At 44.5% G+C, this 21554-nt stretch overlaps 1 protein-coding gene across 1 annotated transcript in view; it reads left to right on the top strand.

Moving 5' to 3' along the window:
* LOC140187201 (protein HID1) overlaps window positions 1–21554 on the top strand; it is a 251216-nt gene that overhangs the window by 150472 nt on the left and 79190 nt on the right. The window contains exons 9-13 of the mRNA XM_072242269.1: window positions 4960–5100; window positions 6487–6577; window positions 9399–9550; window positions 13787–13865; window positions 15346–15510. Of these exons, the coding sequence (XP_072098370.1) occupies window positions 4960–5100; window positions 6487–6577; window positions 9399–9550; window positions 13787–13865; window positions 15346–15510 (628 nt within the window). The remainder of the gene's footprint in view (window positions 1–4959; window positions 5101–6486; window positions 6578–9398; window positions 9551–13786; window positions 13866–15345; window positions 15511–21554) is intronic.

Here is a 21554-nt window from a genome sequence, read left to right on the forward strand (position 1 = left end):
TATGGGGTGTTAGCTTTCATAAGTTGAGGGATAGAGTTTAAGAGTTGCAATGTAATGATGCAGCTCTATAAAACTCTGGTTAGGCCACAATTGGAATACTGTGTCCAGTTCTGGTTGCCTCACTATAAGAAGGATGTGGAAGCATTGGAAAGGGTACAGAGGAGATTTACCAGGATGCTGCCTGGTTTAGAAAGTATGCATTATGATCAGAGATTAAGGGAGCTAGGGCTTTACTCTTTGGAAAGAAGGAGGATGAGAGGAGACATGATAGAGGTATACAAGATATTAAGAGGAATAGATAGAGTGGATAGCCAGCGCCTCTTCCGTCGGGCACCACTGTTCAATACAAGAGGACATGGCTTTAAGGTAAGGGGTGGGAAGTTCAAGGGGGATATTAGAGGAAGGTTTTTTACTCAGAGAGTGGTTGGTGCGTGGAATGCACTGCCTGAGTCAGTGGTGGAGGCAGATACACTAGTGAAGTTTAAGAGACTACTAGACAGGTATATGGAGGAATTTAAGGTGGGGGCTTATATGGGAGGCAGGGTTTGAGGGTCGGCACAACATTGTGGGCCGAAGGGCCTTTACTGTGCTGTACTATTCTATGTTCTATGTTCTAATTGTATCAGCTAGGCAGTGAGGGCCGGTGTCTGAAGCTATCAGGATATCGTCAACGTATTGGATAAGGATGGAATGATTGACAAGGTTTACTTATCCAGGTCATGCCTTATGGCTGCCGCATGCACTGCTGGGCTTTCCGTGTATCCCTGCGGCAATCGGATCCAAGTATACTGCTGGTATTGTAGGTGAAAGCGAATAGATACTGGCTGTCAGCATGTAGGGGTATGGAGAAAAACGCCGAACATAAGTCTATGGCGGTGAAGGTACTGGCGGAGGCGGATATAGAAGTGAGGATGACGTTGGTATCGGGGACCAGTGGGGCAATGGGTATAACAATCTTATTTATTGCTCTTAGGTCCTGCACAAATTTGTTCTTCCTTCCTGGTTTTGGAATTGGAAGGATGGGGGTGTTGCAGGGACTTTGTGTCTTAACTAGCACCCCCTGTTGCAGGAGAGACTGTGTTACTCTGCCTGAGCTATCAGGCTATATTGCTTCACACAGGGCAGGCAGGATCCCTTCATAGGGGTCACCCGATGTTCTGGTGCTGTGCACCCCATACCGACATGGTTCTTGTGTTCGGTCCACAGTCCAGTGTTAAAGCTGGCGAGAGCTTTCGGGTAAAGCGGGGGCCCTGGCTGGGGCGGGCCCTGCTGCTGGAATAATGCCTTTCACTTTATAGGTCTTACGGTAATCCTTCCTGTCTGCCTGTCAAACAACTCCTGCTCATCATAGGTTGGATCTGTGCCCTGCTCATAAAAGGTGGTGCAGTAAAGCCCCTTGTTTTTCTAGCTGGTTTCAAGGAGGTATTGCAAATACTGTCCTTGCAAGTCAGAGGGATTCCCCGGGGCTGTGCGTAGTTGTTGCATGAGCAGGGAATAAGGGTTGCAGTCCTGTTGCCAGCAGTACAGTACTGGAGTATCAGGACAATCATCCACTCTTCCAGTGAGCTTTAACATCTGGGGGACCCGAGTTTGCGGGAGATGCATGCAAATGCCATCAGGTCGACAGTGCAAGGAGTCTGTCTGTCTAACAAGCGGAGGGGGCTTGTTTTAGAAATTATAAAGGTATCAGTAACATCCATGTTATCTATTGTTAGCAAGGTGGGTGCCGAAAGGGGGTCTGTCATCAGGACACCGGCTACCCCAGTGGTGCCAATCAGCTGTCCGTCAGCTTGCACGTCTGTGGAGGGGCACAGAGGGTGGTGCCAGTCAACTGTCCATTAGCTTGCACGTCTGCGGAGGGGGCACAGAAGACAGAGTAGTGCTGGCATCAATCAGACAAGCCACCTCACTATCTCCTGTTTTTACAACCACCATGGACTCTTCTGTCATACTTCTGGATAGTCCGATAGCTGCTGCCTACACCACTGGTTCTCCGCAGCACCCCGGTTGCTGAGATAAGGGATGAGTAAAAGAGGAAGTGGGCAACTGTTGATCCTCTGAAGCCCGGAGAGAGGGATTGCAAGGGGAGAACAGACAGTTCCAGTCCCAAAGGCCCTTTTCCCCACAATTTCGGGCATATAAGTGGGCAATCATGGGCCCAGTACCCCTTCTCACCACAACTATCGTGTTGGTTGCTTGGGGGTTCAGGGAGATTTCTTCAGAACCCCGAATTCCCTCCCCTTTCCTGCCCTCATCCCTGAAGTGAGCATCCTTTGCCTTGGAAGTATTAACCTACTGGCATTTTCCCTCTCTCGTCTGTTTTCTGAGAAAGGAGTCCCTCCCGATCAATATTGTACAAAGCCGTCATTGTCTGCACCCACGTTTGATTTTGCCAGTTCAGATCCCGTAACTTATGTACTTGGGTTTGCTACGGCCACATGTACTTCAACAAGGTCCGGATCGCCAAGAGGTCGTTCCCCTATAAGGGTATCCCTGCACTCTCTTCCCACTTCTGCTTAAACCTTGCTAAGAAACCTGGAATTGGTTCACCCTTGTTCTGCAAGCACCGTGTCACCTCCCTTGTATTGCTATGTTTTCGTGCTCCCCCCATTATAGCATTTTTCCCTCCGTTCTCCAACCAGTGTGTTGTCGTCTCATCACTGGGCACCTTGTCATCCTGTCTCCAGTCTCCCCCTTCCCTCAGGGGTATCACAAAAGTCTCCTTTAGGGAAGGCAAGGAGGACCCCTAGGCACATTTTAATAGCATCTGCAAATCCCCTGGGGAGGGGCGAATATATAGTACACATCTGGACCGACCAATTGTGGAAGGCGTTTGGTTTTCAAGGGGGGCAGGTGCCTCCGTGACCGTGGTATGTACTTCAGTTGGGGTCCAGGGTTTTAAAACAGGGACGTCACCCATCATGATTTTTGGGGCCTGGATTGTTTGGTTTGGCCCCTCCTTTCCTTCTTTCTCTCTTCGTCCCCATGTTTGCGGTTGAGTCGCACGGCCTCCCACAGCACCTGTGGTGCTGCTCACTTCGGTCTCATCTCCAGCAGCCCTAGCACCTCCAGGAACCGTCACGGCCACGTCTTCATAGGGAGGGGGCAGGGGCAGGGGCCTGGCTGTCTCTGCATCTGGCTTTGCCCATAGTCAGTGGTCATCTGTATCAATTCCTCTGTGTCCCCCTCCGGGGAGCGCTTGGGGCCGACCTGGGATACTGTCCCAAGGATTATTCTTACCTGCTCCTTAATCTTTCTTAGGGGGCTGGTGTCTCTTGGCTACCTCTTCCCATTTATTAAAACAGTGGATCATATAATCCGTATCCCAATTCAGATCCCCATCTCCCATTTCCACAGTCTCTTTCCAATCCCTTACCTTACGCAAGTTAAATGTGCTGCGATAGGACCAATCTCCTTGCGACCACCCATACAGGTCACTACTAAACGTTACCTCGTATCGATCATCCCCTGTTTCACATTTTATTATATTGGCCGGCGATCCGGGTGGTACCATGGCGTTCCCAATTAATTTCCGGTGCTCTCTTACCTTCTTGATGTTCTTCTCCATCTTCTTACTTACTCTCAAAGTCCCTTTATTAGCAGGACCAGCATTACCTGATCAACTGCTGCTGTTTCCCATCCTTCTTGTCTTTTTCTCTTCTCCATGTCAATAGAGCAGTTTAATTCACACTTTCTCCGAACCCCAGTTTCCCTTTGAGCACTCACCGGTTTTCATGGCCCCTTCCCAATCAGTGGGAATCGAGTCGTTGTGTTCTTTTTGTTTCCTTCCAATTTCGGCCCCCTATCTTTTCTCAGTCCCCTAGGAACTGAGCCTCCAGCTAGCGATAAGTACTCCTGGAGTTGTCGTCGGGTGGCCTCAGGACGCCTTACTGCCAGAGTTAAGTCCCTTGAGCTGTAATCGCTCCATACAATACTTTTTGCTTTGCAGTCTCCTTGACCCTCGTCACGTAGCTTATTAGCCCTTTTCCTCCACAATCAGAGTAAGGTTTAATATTTCTGACATATATCATGAAACTTGTCCTGCAGAAGCATTACAGTGCAATATATAAACGAGAAACTTAAAAATTACAGTGAGAAATGACTGGGTGATGGGGATCCTTAATAATGGATGCTGCCGTTTTGAGGCATGGCCTTTTGAAGGTGTCCTCAATGCTGGGGAGCTGGTGTCCATGATGGAACTGGCTGAGTTTACAATCCTCTGTAGCTTTTCTATTTCTGTGCTGTGGCCCTCCAAACCAAACGTTGATACATCCAGTTAGAAAGCTCTTCACCGTACATCAATAGAAATTTGCTAGAGTCTTTGGTACTGTATCAAATCTCGAACTCCTAATGAAATGTAACCACTGACATGCTTTCTTTATAAGTGACTGCATCAATATGTTAGGTGCAGAAAAGATCCTCAGAGATGTTGACACCCATGAACTTGAAACTGCTCACCTTTTCCACTGATCCCTCGGTGAGGAATATTGTGTGTTCCTTCATCTACCCCTCCTTCAATTTTATGGACTTACTGCTAATGACTGTAAGGTTATTGTTGTGACACCACTCAACCAGCTGATCTCTCTCACCTGTAGGCCTCCAGGCCACCATCTGAGATTCTGCCAACAATAGTTATGTCATCGGCAAATTTACTGATGGCATTTGAGCTGTGTCTAGCCACACAGTTATGGATGTAGAGACAGCAGAGCAGCAGGCAAACACAGATCCTTCAGGTGCACCAGTGTTGATTCTCAGTGAGCAGAAGTTGCTATTTCTGATCTGCTTTATCTGAGGTTTCCAATCAGAAAGTCAAGAATCCAGTTGCAGAGGGAGGTACAGACACCCAGGTTTTGAAACTTGTTGATAGTACTGAGGGTATTAGTACTAAGAGAACTGAAGCTTTCTGATGCTTCATTGACAGCAAAAAATAAGTAACCATTTCTGATTTTTACTACACAGGATTTTCACTTCATTCTGAAGGGCCTCGCTCGCCTGCTTAATAATCCACTACTACAGACGTACCTGCCCAACTCCACCAAAAAAATTCAGTTCCACCAAGAGCTCCTGGTTCTCTTCTGGAAACTCTGTGACTTCAACAAAGTAAGATTCAGTTGCTCAACATTCAAGATGAGGTAGTAAATTGGATGAGACATGGATTTTGTGGGAGAATCCAAAGATTGGGGTAGTAGATGGTTGCCTCTCTTAACTGGAGGCCTGTGACTAGTGGAATGCTAAAGGGATCAGTGTTGAGTCCATTGTTGTTTGACATCTATATCAATGATCTGGATGATAATATAGTTAACTGGATCAGCAAATTTGCAGATGACACTAAGATTGGGGGTGTAGTGGACAGCGAGGAAGACTATCAGAGCTTGCAGTGCAATCTGAACCAGCTGATAAATAGCAGGTGGAATTTAATGCAGGCAAATGTGAAGTGTTGCACTTCGGTTGGACCAATTGGGGAGATCTTACACAGTGAACAGCAGGGCACTGAGGAGTGTGGTAGAACAAAGGGATCTGGGAACGCAGGTCCATAAATTCACTGAAAGTAACGTCGCAGGTTGATAGGGTCATAAGGAAAGCTTTTGGCACATTGGCCTTCATAAAGTTGGAGTATTGAGTACAGGAGAAGGGATGTCATGTTGAAGTTGTATAAGGCGTTGGTGAAGCCTAATTTGGAGTACTGTGCACAGTTTTGGTCACCTACCTACAGGAAAGATGTAAATACTTTTGAAAGAGTACAGAGAAAATGTACAAGGATGTTGCCGGGACTGGAGGACCTGAGTTATGAGGGAAGATCGAATAGCTTAGGACTTTATTCCTTGGAACGTAGAAGACTGAGGGGAGATTTGATGAAAAGTTTAAGGGGAATATGAGGGGAAACCTCTTTACTCAGAGGGTCATGAGTGTGGAACGAGCTGCCAGTGCAAATGATACATGCGAGCTTGATTTCAACGTTTAAGGGAAGTTTGGTGGGTACCTGGATGGGAGGGTTATGGAGAGCTATGGTCCTGGTGTAGGTTGATGGGAATAGGCAGTTTAAATGCTTCGGCATGGACTAGATGGGTCAGAGGCCCTGTTTCTGTGATATACATTTCTGTGACTCTAAGTAAGAGTAAATTATAACGGGTTGATTAGCACAATTGTACCCAGCAAGAGCCACTGCTATGTCTGGAAGGGAAGATAGGAGGGTCACTGGAATCAATACCCAGTGAGGATCACTGTATGTGGGGCGAGGTGGATCACTGTGCTGCTCAGGAAAAGTGGGAAAGTGGAAGAGTGATTGTGATGGTAGGGAGAGATCTGCAGGTCTGTTCTATTGCAGAGTTTTGCATTCCTGTTTTGTGCCCTTCAAATGTGCTCTACGTTAAATTGTTTCGCTGGTTTGGGTAAGAAGTTTGCAGAACCAGCAATGTATTGGCTTCTAGTGGATAACAGCTGTTGGAAACGATGTGACGTAACTAGTCTGGTTTTCTTCTTTTCCAGAAATTCCTTTTCTTTGTGTTGAAGAGCAGTGATGTACTGGATATCCTGGTCCCCATCCTGTATTACCTGAATGACGCTAGAGCTGACCAGTGTAAGCTTCACACCTACTTTGCTTATACAACTTTCATTAAGGCTATATCAGTATACAAGAGGGATTGTCCTATCAGCCCCCAATAGTCAGTGAGAATTAGATGGACAAATCTTTAGGGAGATTGCAGAAAGCTGTAAGAATGATGGGCTTGCAATAGGAGGTGATTTCAACTTCTGTAATGTTGACAGATAGGTATCATATCCCTTCATCACCATTCTGACTACGCACCTTGGGGATCTATGTACTTGTACCCTGAGATCCCACTGTTCTATAACACTCCCTCTAAGCCCTGCCATGATTTAATATCCCAAAATGCAGTCTGAGTCAAATTCTATTTGCCATTCCCTTGCCAATTTTCCACTAGATGTAGATTGTGTGGTAACCTCAGACAACCTTCATTGTTCAGCACAGCAGTAAACTGGAGCTTTATCTCTATTTAGAGTACAGTACAGTTACAAGCCCTTCCAGCCCAACGGGCCTGCACTGCCCAGTATTCCCACGTTAACAATTAACCTTTTAATCTGTATGTTTTGGAATGTGGGAAGAAACCAGAGCACCCAAAGGAAGCCCATCCAGTCATGGAGAGAATGTAGACAGTGACAAAATTAGAACATAGAACAGTACAGCACAGTACAGGCCCTACGGCCCACAATGTTATGCCAACCCTTGAACCCTGCCTCCCATATAACCCCCACCTTAAATTCCTCCATATACCTGTCTAGTAGTCTCTTAAATTTCACTAATGTATCTGCATCCACCACTGACTCAGGCAGTGCATTCCACGCTCCAACCACTCTCTGAGTAAAAAAACTTCCTCTAATATCCCCCTTGAACTTCCCACCCCTTACCTTAAAGCCATGCCCTCTTGTATTGAGCAGTGGTGCCCTGAGGAAGAGGCGCTGGCTGTCCACTCTATCTATTCCTCTTAATATCTTGTATACCTCTATCATGTCTCCTCTCATTCTCCTTCTTTCCAGAGAGTAAAGCCCTAGCTCCCTTAATCTCTGATCATAATCCATACTCTCTAAATCAGGTGGCATCCTGGTAAATCTCCTCTGTACCCTTTCCAATGCTTCCCCATCCTTCCTATAGTGAGGCGACCAGAACTGGACACAGTAGTCCAAGTGTGACCTAACCAGAGTTTTATAGAGCTGCATCATTACCCCGCGACTCTTAATTTCTATCCCTCGACTTATGAAAGCTAACACCCCGTAAGCTTTCTTAGCTACCCTGTGAGGCAACTTTCAGGGATCTGTGGACATGTACCCCCAGTACCCTCTGCTCCTCCACACTTCTAAGTATCCTGCCGTTTACTTTGTACTCTGTCTTGGAGTTTGTCCTTTCAAAGTGTACCACCTCACACTTCTCCAGGTTGAACTCCATCTGCCACTTCTCAGCCCACTTCTGCATCCTATCGATGTCTTTCTGCAATCTTCTTTCTTTCTTTTTAAATCTTTTTATTGAATAAGTATACAAAAAGGTAAGCCATATAGGCACTAATACACTGTTAGAATATAATAAAATTACAGGAGATATCAATACAAAAAAAAATAATACAAACAATGTAATTTAAACATAACATACCAAGGTAACATAACAGTATACTAATTTTTATATATATCAATAGAGAAAAGGAAAAAACCCCCCAAAAAAAAACCCACCGTGCAACTCTGCAATCTTCGACAATCCTCTACACTATCTACAACACCACCAACCTTTGTGTCGTCTGCAAACTTGCCAACCCACCCTTCTACCCCCACATCCAGGTCATTAATAAAAATCACGAAAAGTAGAGGTCCCAGAACAGATCCTTATAGGACACCACTAGCCACAACCCTCCAATCTGAATGTACTCCCTCCACCATGACCCTCTGCTTTCTGCAGGCAAGCCAATTCTGAATCCACCTGGCCAAACTTCCCTGGATCCCATGCCTTCTGACTTTCTGAATAAGCCTACCGTGTGGAACCTTGTCAAATGCCTTACTAAAATCCATGTAGATCACATCCACTGCACTACCCTCATCTATATGCCTGGTCACCTCCTCAAAGAACTCTATCAGGCTTGTTAGACACGATCTGCCCTTCATAAAGCCATGCTGACTGTCCCTGATCAGACCATGATTCTCTAAATGCCCAGAGATCCTATCTCTAAATTGAAGTTGAGTTGCTGGCGCTATTATAATGATATGCAAACTGCTACGCTATGCCCAGTTTATGAAATGGATTGGGACTGTATTGACTGAATAATTATTTTATGTAAACCATCATTAAATTCTTCATTGGGCTGGCCAGGTTTTCCCAGTGCGTGAGTGCAAGATAGTTCGTGTTTCAAAAATAATGTCATTTTTATTTCTAAGCCACAGTTAACAGATTGATGAAGCAAATTGAGCAATAGATGGAATCAAAAAGGATTATGCAAGATGGTACCAGATCTACTCACTACTATTATAATTGTTCTACTCTTTTCAATGCGCAGTGTAATAATTTGATCTGTATGAACAGTAAGCAAGACAAGTTTTTCACTGTTTGTTGGTATATGTGACAATAATATCCCAGTTCCAAGTGGCTTGGTATCCAAAGTCAAATAATGTTGGGCGGATTGCCATAGCCTTGGGGCCCTGGGAGAGGTGGACACCCATTTTTGAGTTTGGGTGAATGAGGCTTGTCTGTTCGTGGGGTGTTTGGAAGCCGTACTAGTTGTGCTCAGAGATGAAGCATGATTATGCAAACGATTACCCTCCAACCACTCATACTTTGATGGCTAGGGATGGCAGGAAGGGAGGGAAGTACGGCTCAGAGTAATTTTCCTTTCCTCTTTTAGCACGTGTGGGTTTGATGCACATCGGGGTCTTCATCCTCCTTCTTCTCAGTGGAGAGCGAAATTTCGGTGTCCGACTGAACAAACCTTACTCGGTTCGTGTGCCCATGGACATCCCGGTCTTCACTGGAACACACGCTGACCTCCTTATTGTTGTATGTATCAATCAACGATCCCTGGTGTTACTTGTAGTCGGAGAATGAGAGCTCACAGCCCAAATAGTGAATTGGGAAATTGAATAAGAGTTTTGGGTGCCATGGCAGCATAGCAGCCGTTCTGTAAGGAGTGTCTGTACGTCCTCTTCGTGGAATGCATGTGTTTCTCCCACAGTCCAAAGACGTTCCGGGTAGGTTAATTGTTCATTGTAAATTGTCCCTTGATGAGGTTAGGTTTAATCGGAGTTGTTGGGGGTTACTGGGGCGGCATGTCTTGCAGGGTCAGAAGAGACCACTTCAGCTGCGTCGCTAAATAGTTAAATCAAACCATAGTAAAAGAAAGGCAAATAGGCAATAAAACACTTTTTTAAATGTATAAAAGCACCTTGTAATTAATTAGGTACTTTTAAATGGTAGCTGCTTTTGTGGTCAGGTAAATAGGTAGCAGGGGATCTGTTTCCATTCTGTTGGCTGGAAAATAAATATTTTCCAGGACACAAAGGACTCTCTTCAAAACAGTGTCCCCGGAACCTTTACTTTCTGTGCTGTCCATAAGACCATAAGATATAGGAGTAGAATTAAGCCATTCAGCTTATCAAGTCTGCTCAGCCATTCCATCATGGCTGATCCCAGATCCCACTTAACTCTATACACCTGCCTTCTTGTTATATGCTTTGGTGCCCTGTGATCAATCAGGAAACTATCAACTTCTGCCTCAGATATATCCACGGACTTGGCCTCCACTGCAGTCTGCGGCAGAGCATTCCACAGATTCACTACTCTCTGGCTAAAATAAATTCCTCCTTACCTCTGTTCTAAAAGGTCACCCCTCAAATTTGAGGCTGTGCCCTCTAGTTCTGTGTAGCCCCACCATAGGAAACATCCCCTCCACATCTACCCTATCTAGTCCTTTCGGCATTTGGTAGGCTTCAGTGAGATGCCCTGCATTCTTCTAAATTCTAGTGAGTACAGGCCCAAAGCTGACAAACTCCTCATATTAACCCCTTCATTCCTGGAATCATCCTCATGAATCTCCTCTGGACTCTCCAATGACAGCACATCCTTTCTGAGACTTGGGGCCCAAAACTGTTGACAATACTCCAAGTGTGGCCTGACTGGTGCCTTATAAAGCAGGGGTCCCCAACCTTTTTTGCAACGCGGACCGGTTTATTATTGACAATATTCTTGCGGACCGGCCGACCCATGGGGGATGGGGTAGGGTTGCCAACGGACAAGAGTCGCAGTCAAATACGTTGTATTTACCCCAGAAAGACTACAATGACCATGAAGCCTTGCGTGGGCACCAGTGCGCATGCGTGACTTGCGCGTGCGTGTACGTACCGATTTTTTTTCTACAAATCGTTTTTGACGATTCTGTTTGGCAGGGGGTGTTAATCACGACCGGAATATAGGTGATCAGTGGCTAATACACTCAATTTCATTTCTAAAAGGGTTTATCTAACGAATTTAATATTAAACACACAGCGCATATTTTCCTCGCATGAATATAGTGATAAGTCAATTATCAGGAGAGGACAGGGGAGCTAGAAGTAAGTGTTGAATGAACTTCCAGTAGAAGTGGTAGAGGCAGGCTTGATATTACCATTTAAAGAAAAATTGGATAGGTATATGGACAGGAAAGGAATGGAGGGTTATGGGTTGAGTGTAGGTCGGTGGGACTAGGTGAAAGTAGCGTTCGGCACGGACTAGAAGGGCAGAGGTGGCCTGTTTCCATGCTGTAATTGTTATATGGTTATATAAGGCACTTATTAGTCAATAGCATCATAACATTTTAAGTAACGTTTGGATATTAAACACACAGCACATACTTTCCCTGTATAAACATATAAAATCATTGCAACACACCAATATCACTGAATCAGTGGGAGCCCTGGGCTTGTTTTCCTGCAACAAGACGGTCCTATTGAGGGGTGATGGGAGACAGCGATACTCTAAGGGGGTTCCTTATGTCCAGTCTTTTCTGCAATTCAGTTTTCGTTGCATTCATTGCAGAGATATGTTGGAAATGGAAGCAACATTTTCAGTGCTTTCGTGGCTATCTCAGGATATTCAGCCCTGACTTTGATCCAGAATGCCGGCAGAGATGTTATGTCAAAGATACTTTTCAGCCCGTCGTCATTTGCAAGCTCGAGGAGCTGATCTCCTTCCCGTGCTGACATGGATGACGTGCGGGTAACGACCTCGCATGCGTAATGACCTCGCGTGCATTCAAGCTCAACAGTGGGCGTGACAGGGAATGAGGAAAGGTGCAGCTGACTCATATCGCCAAATCATATCGTTTCCTTGCGGCCCGGCACGAGTCCGCGGCCCGGTGGTTGGGGACCGCTGTTATAAAGCATTATCTCCTTGCTTTTATATTCTATTTCCCTTGAAGTAAATGCCAACACTGCATTTGCCGCCTTTACCACAGACTCAACCTGTAAATTAACCTTCTGGGAGTCTTGCACAAGGCTCCTAAGTGTCTCTGCCCCTCTGATGTTTGAACCTTCTCCCCATTGTTTCTTATGCCAAAGTGTATTATCATACATTTCCCAATACTGTATTCCATCTGGCACCTTTTTTGCCCATTCTTCCAATTTGTCTAAGTCCTGCTGCAATCGCATTGCTTCCTCAGCACTACCTACCCCTCCACCTACCTTTGTATCATCCACAAACTTTGCCACAAAGCCATCAATTCCACTATCCAAATCACTGACAAACCATGTGAAAAGTAGTGGTCCCAATACTGACCCCTGGCTGACTCCCGCCTGTCAGCCATTCCTCTGTCCATGCCAATGTAATGCTACAGGATATTATCTTGTTAAGCAGCAACATGTATGGCACGTTATCAGATTCCTTCTGAAAATCCAAGTGAATGACGTATTCTGCTTCTCCCTTTCCTCCCTTCTTGTTACTTCCTCATAGGACGCTAACAAATTAGTCTGGCAAGATTTCCCTTTACAAAATCCATGCTTAATTTTAACTTATTTTATCATTTGTCTCCAAGTATTCCGAAACTTCATCCTTAACAATAGACTCCAACACTTTCCCAACGACTGTGGTTAGGCTAACTGGCCTATAATTGCCTTTCTTTTGCCTTCCTCCCTTATTAAAGAGTGGAGTGACACTTACCATTTTCCAGTCCTCTAGGACCATGCCAGATCAAGTGATTCTTGAAAGATCATGACCAATGCATCCGTTATTGCTTCAGCAACTTCTCAGGACTCTGGGATGTAGTTCATCTGGTTCAGGTGACTTATCCACCTTAAGACCTTTGAGTTTGCCTAGCACTTTTTCCTTTGTGATAGCAATGACATTTGAGACAATCCACTGTCACTGAGTCAATTCTTACACTGTTCAGGGAAATTCCAGTAGGTTCTGACTAAAGTGCTTATTTCAAATGAGATACTGAACCACCCAAATGTACAAAATCATGTCACTATTTTAGAGAAGACCAGGAATTCTCTTGTATCTGGGCCAAGTTAATTTAATTTCATAGTCATCAGTAATAGATTTTTTTGATGAATTAACTCATTGGTTTATCGGGAATCTACGTGAAGTGACAGACGGGTTTCTTGCATCACTGCAGTAGATGCACTTCAAAGATATTCCATTGTCTGTAAAATAGCTCAGGAGATTCTGGGATTATTCATGGTACAACACAAAGCTATTCACATAAAGCATTAATGATCTTTTGAACAGAATTTGACTATTTCAGTTTAGAGATGACAATTAACTGCAAGTACTGAAGTCTGGAGTAATAATCTGCTGTAGGAACTCAGCAGGTTGAACAACATCTGTGGGAGGAAAGGAATTTTTGAAGATTTGGGTTGAAACCTGCAGTAGTCCTAATGTTGCTTGACCCACAGATTCCACAGCAGATTGTCATTTCAGTTTTAATCTTTCAAATTAATTGTTCCTCCAGCACTGCCTCCTGTCCTCCCCTGTAGTTGCAGGTGAAGCAGTTGACCAAAGACGTGGCAGTTGTGTTGAAGGTGTGAAGAGTGCATTCAGGAGAATGAAAGTGAATGCTGAAAGAGGAGCAAAGGGAATCCGAGTAGAATGATGGGAGGGAGCTATGTGGGGCTGAAATTGCATGTGTGTACAAAATGGGGAGGTATTTCATGTGGATTGTACTGGAGTGCAAATCAAACAGGAACTTGTAGTGGGGAGGGAAGATCATAGTTTTATATGAATTATCTGCTCTGAATCTAGTATCATTGTTGTTTATGGCAGGTGTTTCACAAGATTATCACAAGTGGGCATCAGCGTTTGCAGCCTTTGTTTGATTGTCTACTCACTATTGTTGTTAACGGTATGCCTCAGTAATTATTCACTGTTATGTGAAATGTATTCTTTAATAACAATAAATTGTGTTTTTTCTAATGAGTTGATGGTTTAACCATCCATAACCAAAGTGACCCCTTGCCTCTGAACCTAGACATGGGTTCAAGCCCCACTGCAGTGCTAAACTTATGATCTAGGTTTGCATGGTTAGAGTACTGCAGGTGTCTCCTTTCTGAGAAGACTCTACAATTAGCTGCCACCTGTGATTTCAGAAATATAAAAGATCTCACAGGAGTTCTTCAGAAGAGTAGGAGTTTTCCCATTCTTTAATCTTCAGCAAGCCATATTAATCTATTTATTTAGACATCATACCATTACTGTTAAAAGATTTTGCGGCATACTCAGTACCTGTCACAACTCCTCCATTGTTGGAAGGGTTTACCTCTTAATGGATGCGTTTACTATCTGCTGAACTGGCACTGTTTGCTTCCACTGTGTCCTACAGAACGTTGTTGATAGGAATGGCTGTTACAGTAGCTGAGCTGTGTGTGTAGGTCTACACGCATACAAGCATGCATGATTTTGAAGGGTCACAACATGAAACCTAGCTGCATGAGTGAGGCTATGGAATAACCTTCCCTGGTTTTGTTCCTAGGCAAACTTGCTCGTGAAACTTGTGTCTCTGCAACTTTCCCCTTATTCCTCATCATTTTTGACACGTACCATTCCTTACTCCCTTGCATTCCTTGTAATGAGCAGTTTAGGACACAGGTCTGCATCCACCTGCGCCATAGACTTCCAATCTGCGCCTTGTAAGGCATGGAAATGCCCGACGCAGGTCTCTCGTCGTCTGAGTCGACGTTCCCTCCCTCTGCATCAGTCATCCTTGAGGCACACCCCCTGCCTGGCTGACCATCCATAGCGAGCCCTCCAAACTGACTAGCTGATGGATTAGGAAGGTTGTGAGCCATGAAGCCTCACAGAGGGCTGAAGGTAGATCCTGTTCCACAGAGATTCAGATCCAATGAGGAACAAGTTTGCCTGAGTGAGGACCATCAACACTTTATACCCTAACTGCCCTCAGCTGTGTGTGACTGGTTCTGCCTCAGTGTTTCAGACAGTTAACTCCCATCTGAGGTGAGTGTACAATTGCGTGAAATTCCAGCCCAGCGTTTTGGAGAGAAAATAGCATGATGAAAACACTCAGCAGGTCAGACAGCATCTGTGGGAGGCGTGAGGAGGGTTGGAGGGAGAAAGAGATAGCTTTTCCGTTTCATGACCTTCCGTCTCATTGAAGAGTTAACACATTTTATGTTTTTGTTTCAGATTAGATTTTTTCCTTCCCAATCACAGATCTGGGGAACCAGGGATGAGCTACCAATGTCTGTATTATAGCTCCCACACCCTGAGATTATATGCAAGTAAAGAATTGTATGATTCGCCTGAGATGCAAAATAATAGATTTGAAATGGATTACATATTTAGTGTGTATCTATTTTTCGTTATAGTCTCTCCGTATTTGAAGAGTTTGTCCATGGTTGCTGCAAATAAATTGCTGCACCTTCTGGAAGCCTTCTCTACAACTTGGTTTTTGTTCTCAGCATCTCAGAACCACCACCTAGTCTTCTTCCTTCTGGAAGTCTTCAATAACATCATTCAGTACCAATTTGATGGTAAGTATGGACTCATTGTGTTAATATTATTATTCTGTGTACATACATCTACTGATGCTTCAGGACACATCTTCAGTGATGTTCCTGGAACCATCGGGTGTTTCGGGTCTTTCAACATCATACAACCTCCTCCAGGTGACCCAGCCAGGGCTGATCAGACCCCAGCTTGTGTCCAGATGGCTAGCTACTTATGACTCCATGGCTCCCCTCTTTTGAGCCACAGGCCTCTCATGGTCTGAGTCGAATATCGGATCATATTACATTGTAAATAAATTGGCATAGACTAAGTGGCCACTTTATTAGGCACACTTGTACACCAGTGTGTTACATTAAAGGCATTAAATACACTGATATAAGAAGAAAGTATATCTAGTGCCACAAACAACAATAACCAGAGGGTACCGATATGAAGAAAAATCTCAAGAGAGTCACAAGAAATTTAAAATGGCATAAATTACAGTGTTAGTGTCTCATGGATGAATGGTAATATACCATTACCAAGGTGCAGGTTTGCTGTAGATCTGAGCTAATCATGGTATAGTGCTTTGGCATCACTAGCTAACAAGGCAAAATTTATCCAAATATTCTACTCTTGATTGTTACTGAGTGACACACGTGAAATTTATGATTGGTTAAGTAGAAAAATGGAGGGCTATGGGTAACCCGAGGTAATTTCCAAAGTACGTGTTTGGCGCAGTATTTTGGGCTGAAGGGCCTGTACTGTGTTGCAGGTTTTCTATGTTTTAATATGGGAATCTATTTATTTATTTATTTAGGCAACAAGTTATTTTGATATGAAAGCATTGCCTAAGAGAGTGGTGGAAACAGATTCAATATTATTGAGGGAAAACGTACTGGACAAAAGGGGAAAGATAGGCAAGGGAATAGAGGCAGTTTTTAGGATATTTAGCTTTTTTTGAAAACCACATTGCAAAAATGACCACTTTTTAGTAGAAAAAATCTATAATAAAAACATTAGGTGGAATATAACTCATTTCCATTGGAATTTAATTCCAGTGTTGCTGACCTTAAAAGGGCTAACAGGAGATCAATTGTTTATTTTGTTACCAACTTTTGTATCCTCCGTAAATATCAAGGATATCAGCAGAGTATTCACTCATTTTTCTGACTGCATGCAATATGTACGCTACAACCACTTAGGTTGACTCTTCAAGTGATTCTGCAGTTGAAAGTAAATATACTCAGTGGCCACTTTATTAGGTACACCTGTATGTCTGCTTGTTAATACAAATGTCTGATCAGCCAATTATGTGGCAGCAACTCAGTGCAGTTCAAATGGTTCATTTGTTCAGATTAAACATCAGAATGAGGAGCAAATGTAATCCAAGTGACTTTGACTATGGAATGATTGTTGTGCTGGACAGGGTTGTTTGAGTATCTCAGAAACCACTGATTTTCTGGGATTTTTACGCACGGCAGTCTAGTGCAGGGGTGTCAAACTACCCGCCTGCGGGCCGCATCCAGTCCATGAAGGGGTCTAATCCGGCCCGCGGGATGATTTGGGGGGAGAAAAGTATATTCACGACCATGTATTATGTATCTGTACGGCAACCGCTCTCTCTCCCACTGCTGTCTGTGCCGGCAGCTTGCTGTGTGCACTTAGAAAACAACAGGCAGCACTTAACCAGCCGCTGTGCACAAACACCTACCACCCTGCACTGAAGACCACTAGGGCCCCTATACGTCGTCAGACACAGTATAAACACACAGAGTACTCAGGTAAGTAACACCTGTAGCAAGGCTGAGACTGTTTGCTGCTGTGGTTCAAAATGCTTTTCAAGAAAAGTTGACATCAAAGGTCGGATATTCAACAATAACTGGAAAGATCGTTTTTTCTTCTGTGATGTCAACGGCAAACCTGTGTGTCTGATATGCTCGCAACAAGTGGCTGTGGCAAAAGAGTACAATATCAAACGACACTATGAGATGTCACACGGAGAAAAATATGACAAGTACGCAGGACAACTCCGAATGCAAAAGGTAAACGAGCTTGAAGCAGCTCTGAAAAATCAGCAATCAATGTTCACTAAAGGTTGAGAGACTCATGATGGAGCTGTCAAGGCCAGCTATATTAGTGCCAACAAAATAGCTGCTGCGTCGAAGCCATACTCAGAGAGGGAATTCATCAAAGCATGCATGCTGACGGCGGCTGAGCTGGTGCCCTGGGAAGAGTCAAGCTTTTGGTAATATCAGCTTGTCAAGAAATACTGTGGCAGAGAGAATCAGGGACCTTGCAGGAGTTTTGAACAGTCAACTAAAAGACAAAGTGAAGTCATTTATCGCCTTCTCTATTGCAATTGATGAGAGCACCGACGTGACTGATGTAGCTCCATTGGGAATATTTATTCGTGGTGTTGATGCGTCTTTGACTGTCACCGAGGAGTTTGTGGAGATGGTGCCCATGACGAACACCACAACGGCGAACGACGTTTTCTCCAGCCTCGTCGAGGCCTTGGACAGACTGGGGGTTGACTGGAGTCACGCTGTCAGCGTGGCAACAGATGGCACACCGTCCATGGTCGGGAAAAAGGCAGGCGTTGTTGTGAAACTCAGAGAGAAAGTTCAGACAGAGAATTCAGAGCAGGAATTCTGGAATTTTCATTGTGTTATACACCAAGGGGCGTTATGTAGCAGGAGCCTGAAAATGGACAATGTCATGGACGTAGTAATCAAAACGGTTAATTTTATTAGAGCCAAGGGACTCAACCATCAGCAATTTGACACGCTTTTGTCCGAAAGTAGTATTGGACATGGCCTACCCTACCACACTGAAGTCCGCTAGTTGAGCAGAGGGGTTGTGCTCAAACATATTTTTCAATTATGTGGCAGAAATTGGACTATTCATGAACGAGAAAGGGAAGGCAGTGGCAGAGTTGGATGACCCAGACTGCCTTCATGATCTTGCATTTTTGGCGGATGTAACAGAGCACTTAAATGTGCTTAATGTTAATATGCAAGGCCACAACAAACTTGTTATGGAATACTACGACAGCATTCATGCCTTTCAAATTAAATTAGGCCTGTGGGAGATGCACTATTCTGGAGCAACCCAGCTCATTTCCCCTCTTTGCAGTCTGTGCGTGTCACTCATGGGAATAGTGACAACATGGACAGGTACAAGGACAAAATATCACGGCTGAAAAGTGAGTTTCAGAATCGTTTCCAAGTCTTCACTCAGCTCGAGAAGGAATTCTCACTATTTTGCTCGCCGTTTGCTGTCAACGCAGCATCAGATGTGCCGGAGGAACTCCAAATGGAACTAATTAAAATTCAGTGTAGCTCGGCTTTGAAATATAAATTTGAGACTGTGTGTCTGGACTCATTCTATCAATACCTGGGACCGATGTACCCCAAGAGGGAGAAGAAGAGAAGAAGATGGTGCCACGACGCAGCGCGCGCAGCCGTTCCAAATTGATATCATATCTGTGAAGTAGGATGCCGTGCACAATCCTGATTTGATAGAGACAGACTTGAGGAAGCATGGAGGAACATCTGGAGAAACTTCTGAAATGCCTGCTTCACTGCTGCTGCTACTGTGTGATTGAGAATCCCCGGCGGGAAGGCCCAAATCCTCGGCCTTGCTTACTGTCTTGTTGCCGGGGCCAGGGTCGAAGCGCTCGGCAGAAATGGTGCTCGATGCATCAGTGTCGGAGAGCTGGTCGGAGGCTCGGAGTTTTCGGACGGACTCGGAGTCGGACTGTGGTCGGATGCTTCTGGGATGCTGCATCGGCAAGTTTGCGCTGCTGGAGGTTTACCGTCTGCGTGAGATGATGGGACTTTCGAGAGACTTTGAGACTTTACCGTGCCCATGGTCTGTTCTTATCAAATTATGGTATTGCTTTGCACTGTTGTAACTATATGTTATAATTATGTGGTTTTTGTCAGTTTATCAGTCTTGGTTTGTCTTGTGTTTCTGTGATATCATTCTGGAAAAACATTGTAGCAGTTCTTAATGCATGCATTACTAAATGACAATAAAAGAGGACTGCGTGTCCTCATAATCTAAAGATGACAGACTTTGCCTCAAAGATCCTTTGCATGTTCGGGACAACTTATCTCTGTGAGCAGGCATTCTCCATAATGAACATTAACAAATCCAAACTGCGCTAGCAGCTGACACACAGACATCTAAATGACATTATGAAAATCACAACTGCCCAGAAACTGGTTCCTGATGTTGACAGGCTGGTTAAAGCCAAGAGATGTCAAGTGTCTGGAAGCAGCAAGTGAAAACTGAGTGACACTCTTCGATGCACTGCGACATGTAAGCAAAATGCATTATGAAATATTGAGTGTCATAATATTGTGATTCACTCATTTACTGACTATTGTAAATGTGATCACTTCAATAAAAATTAGAAGCTAACTGTGTTCATTGTCTTGAGTTTGATTGCTGGAAGCAGGTTAATAAAAATTAGGTGCAGTTGTGTAGCCTACATTTACAATTTGCTTTGTTAGGTCTACATTTGTGTCTGCTAATGTTCAATTTCAAATGGTTTATTAATGGAAAGAGTGTGGCTCCCAATGCAACCTTAGCCAAAATAGCATCGTTTTTTTCACTCTCTCGCATCACAACTTTCTTGTAGCCTAAGACTGTAAGTTAATACCAATTGTAAAAATAATGCTTGCTATGCAATCTTCTTCATAAGAAACGAAATTCATAAAGTGAAACACTTTGTAGTTATAGCAGAGACTGAGACACATGAGAGCAGGTTGAAAAAAAACGAAGGCAACGAAAGCTGTCCCGCATGAAGTTGCATTTTGCCCAATCTGGCCCGTGACCGAAAATGAGTTTGACACCCTGGTCTAGGGTTACAGAGAATGGCGCAAGAAAACAGAAAAAGTCCAATGAGTAGCAGTTTTGCAGGCAAAGATGACTTGTTAATGAGAAAGGTTCAAGTTGACGGGAAGGTGACAGTAACTCAAATAGCTGTGTGTTACAATGGTTGTGTACAGAAAAGCATCTCTGAACGCACAACACATTGAACCTTGAAGTCGACGGTCTGTGGCAGCAGAAGACCACACTGAGTTACACTCTTGTGGCTATTTTATTGGTCACAGGAGGAACCTACTAAAATGATCACTGAATATGTTGACTGCATAAATTGTCTAAGTTTGGGTAACCAATCATATTAAAGCACTGACAACAGGAATTCTGCAGATGCTGGAAATTCAAGCAACACACATCAAAGTTGCTGGTGAACGCAGCAAGCCAGGCAGCATCTCTAGGAAGAGGTGCAGTCGACGTTTCAGGCCGAGACCCTTCGTCAGGACTAGCTGAAGGAAGAGTGAGTAAGGGATTTGAAAGTGGGAGGGGGAGGGGGAGATCCAAAATGATAGGAGAAGACAGGAGGGGGAGGGATGGAGCCAAGAGCTGGACAGGTGATAGGCAAAAGGGATACGAGAGGATCATGGGACAGGAGGTCCGGAAGAAAGACAAGGTGGGGGGGGGAACCCAGAGGATGGGCAAGGGGTATATTCAGAGGGACAGAGGGAGAAAAAGGAGAGTGAGAGAAAGAATGTGTGTATAAAAATAAGTAACAGATGGGGTACGAGGGGGAGGTGGGGCATTAGCGGAAGTTAGAGAAGTCGATGTTCATGCCATCAGGTTGGAGGCTACCCAGACGGAATATAAGGTGTTGTTCCTCCAACCTGAGTGTGGCTTCATCTTTACAGTAGAGGAGGCCGTGGATAGACATGTCAGAATGGGAATGGGACGTGGAATTAAAATGTGTGGCCACTGGGAGATCTTGCTTTCTCTGGCGGACAGAGCGTACCATCCCTCCCCCTCCTGTCTTCTCCTATCATTTTGGATCTCCCCCCTCCCCCTCCAACTTTCAAAACCCTTACTCACTCTTCCTTCAGTTAGTCCTGACGAAGGGTCTCGGCCTGAAATGTCGACTGCACCTCTTCCTAGAGATGCTGCCTGGCCTGCTGCGTTCACCAGTAACTTTTATGTGTGTTGTTATATTAAAGCACTGTGAAGGTTGCAGTTGGACCATGTGTCTTTTGATCTTATGCAA

The sequence above is a fragment of the Mobula birostris genome, chromosome 24 (genome assembly GCF_030028105.1).
Source record: "Mobula birostris isolate sMobBir1 chromosome 24, sMobBir1.hap1, whole genome shotgun sequence".
NCBI classification, from domain to species: Eukaryota; Metazoa; Chordata; class Chondrichthyes; order Myliobatiformes; family Myliobatidae; genus Mobula; species Mobula birostris.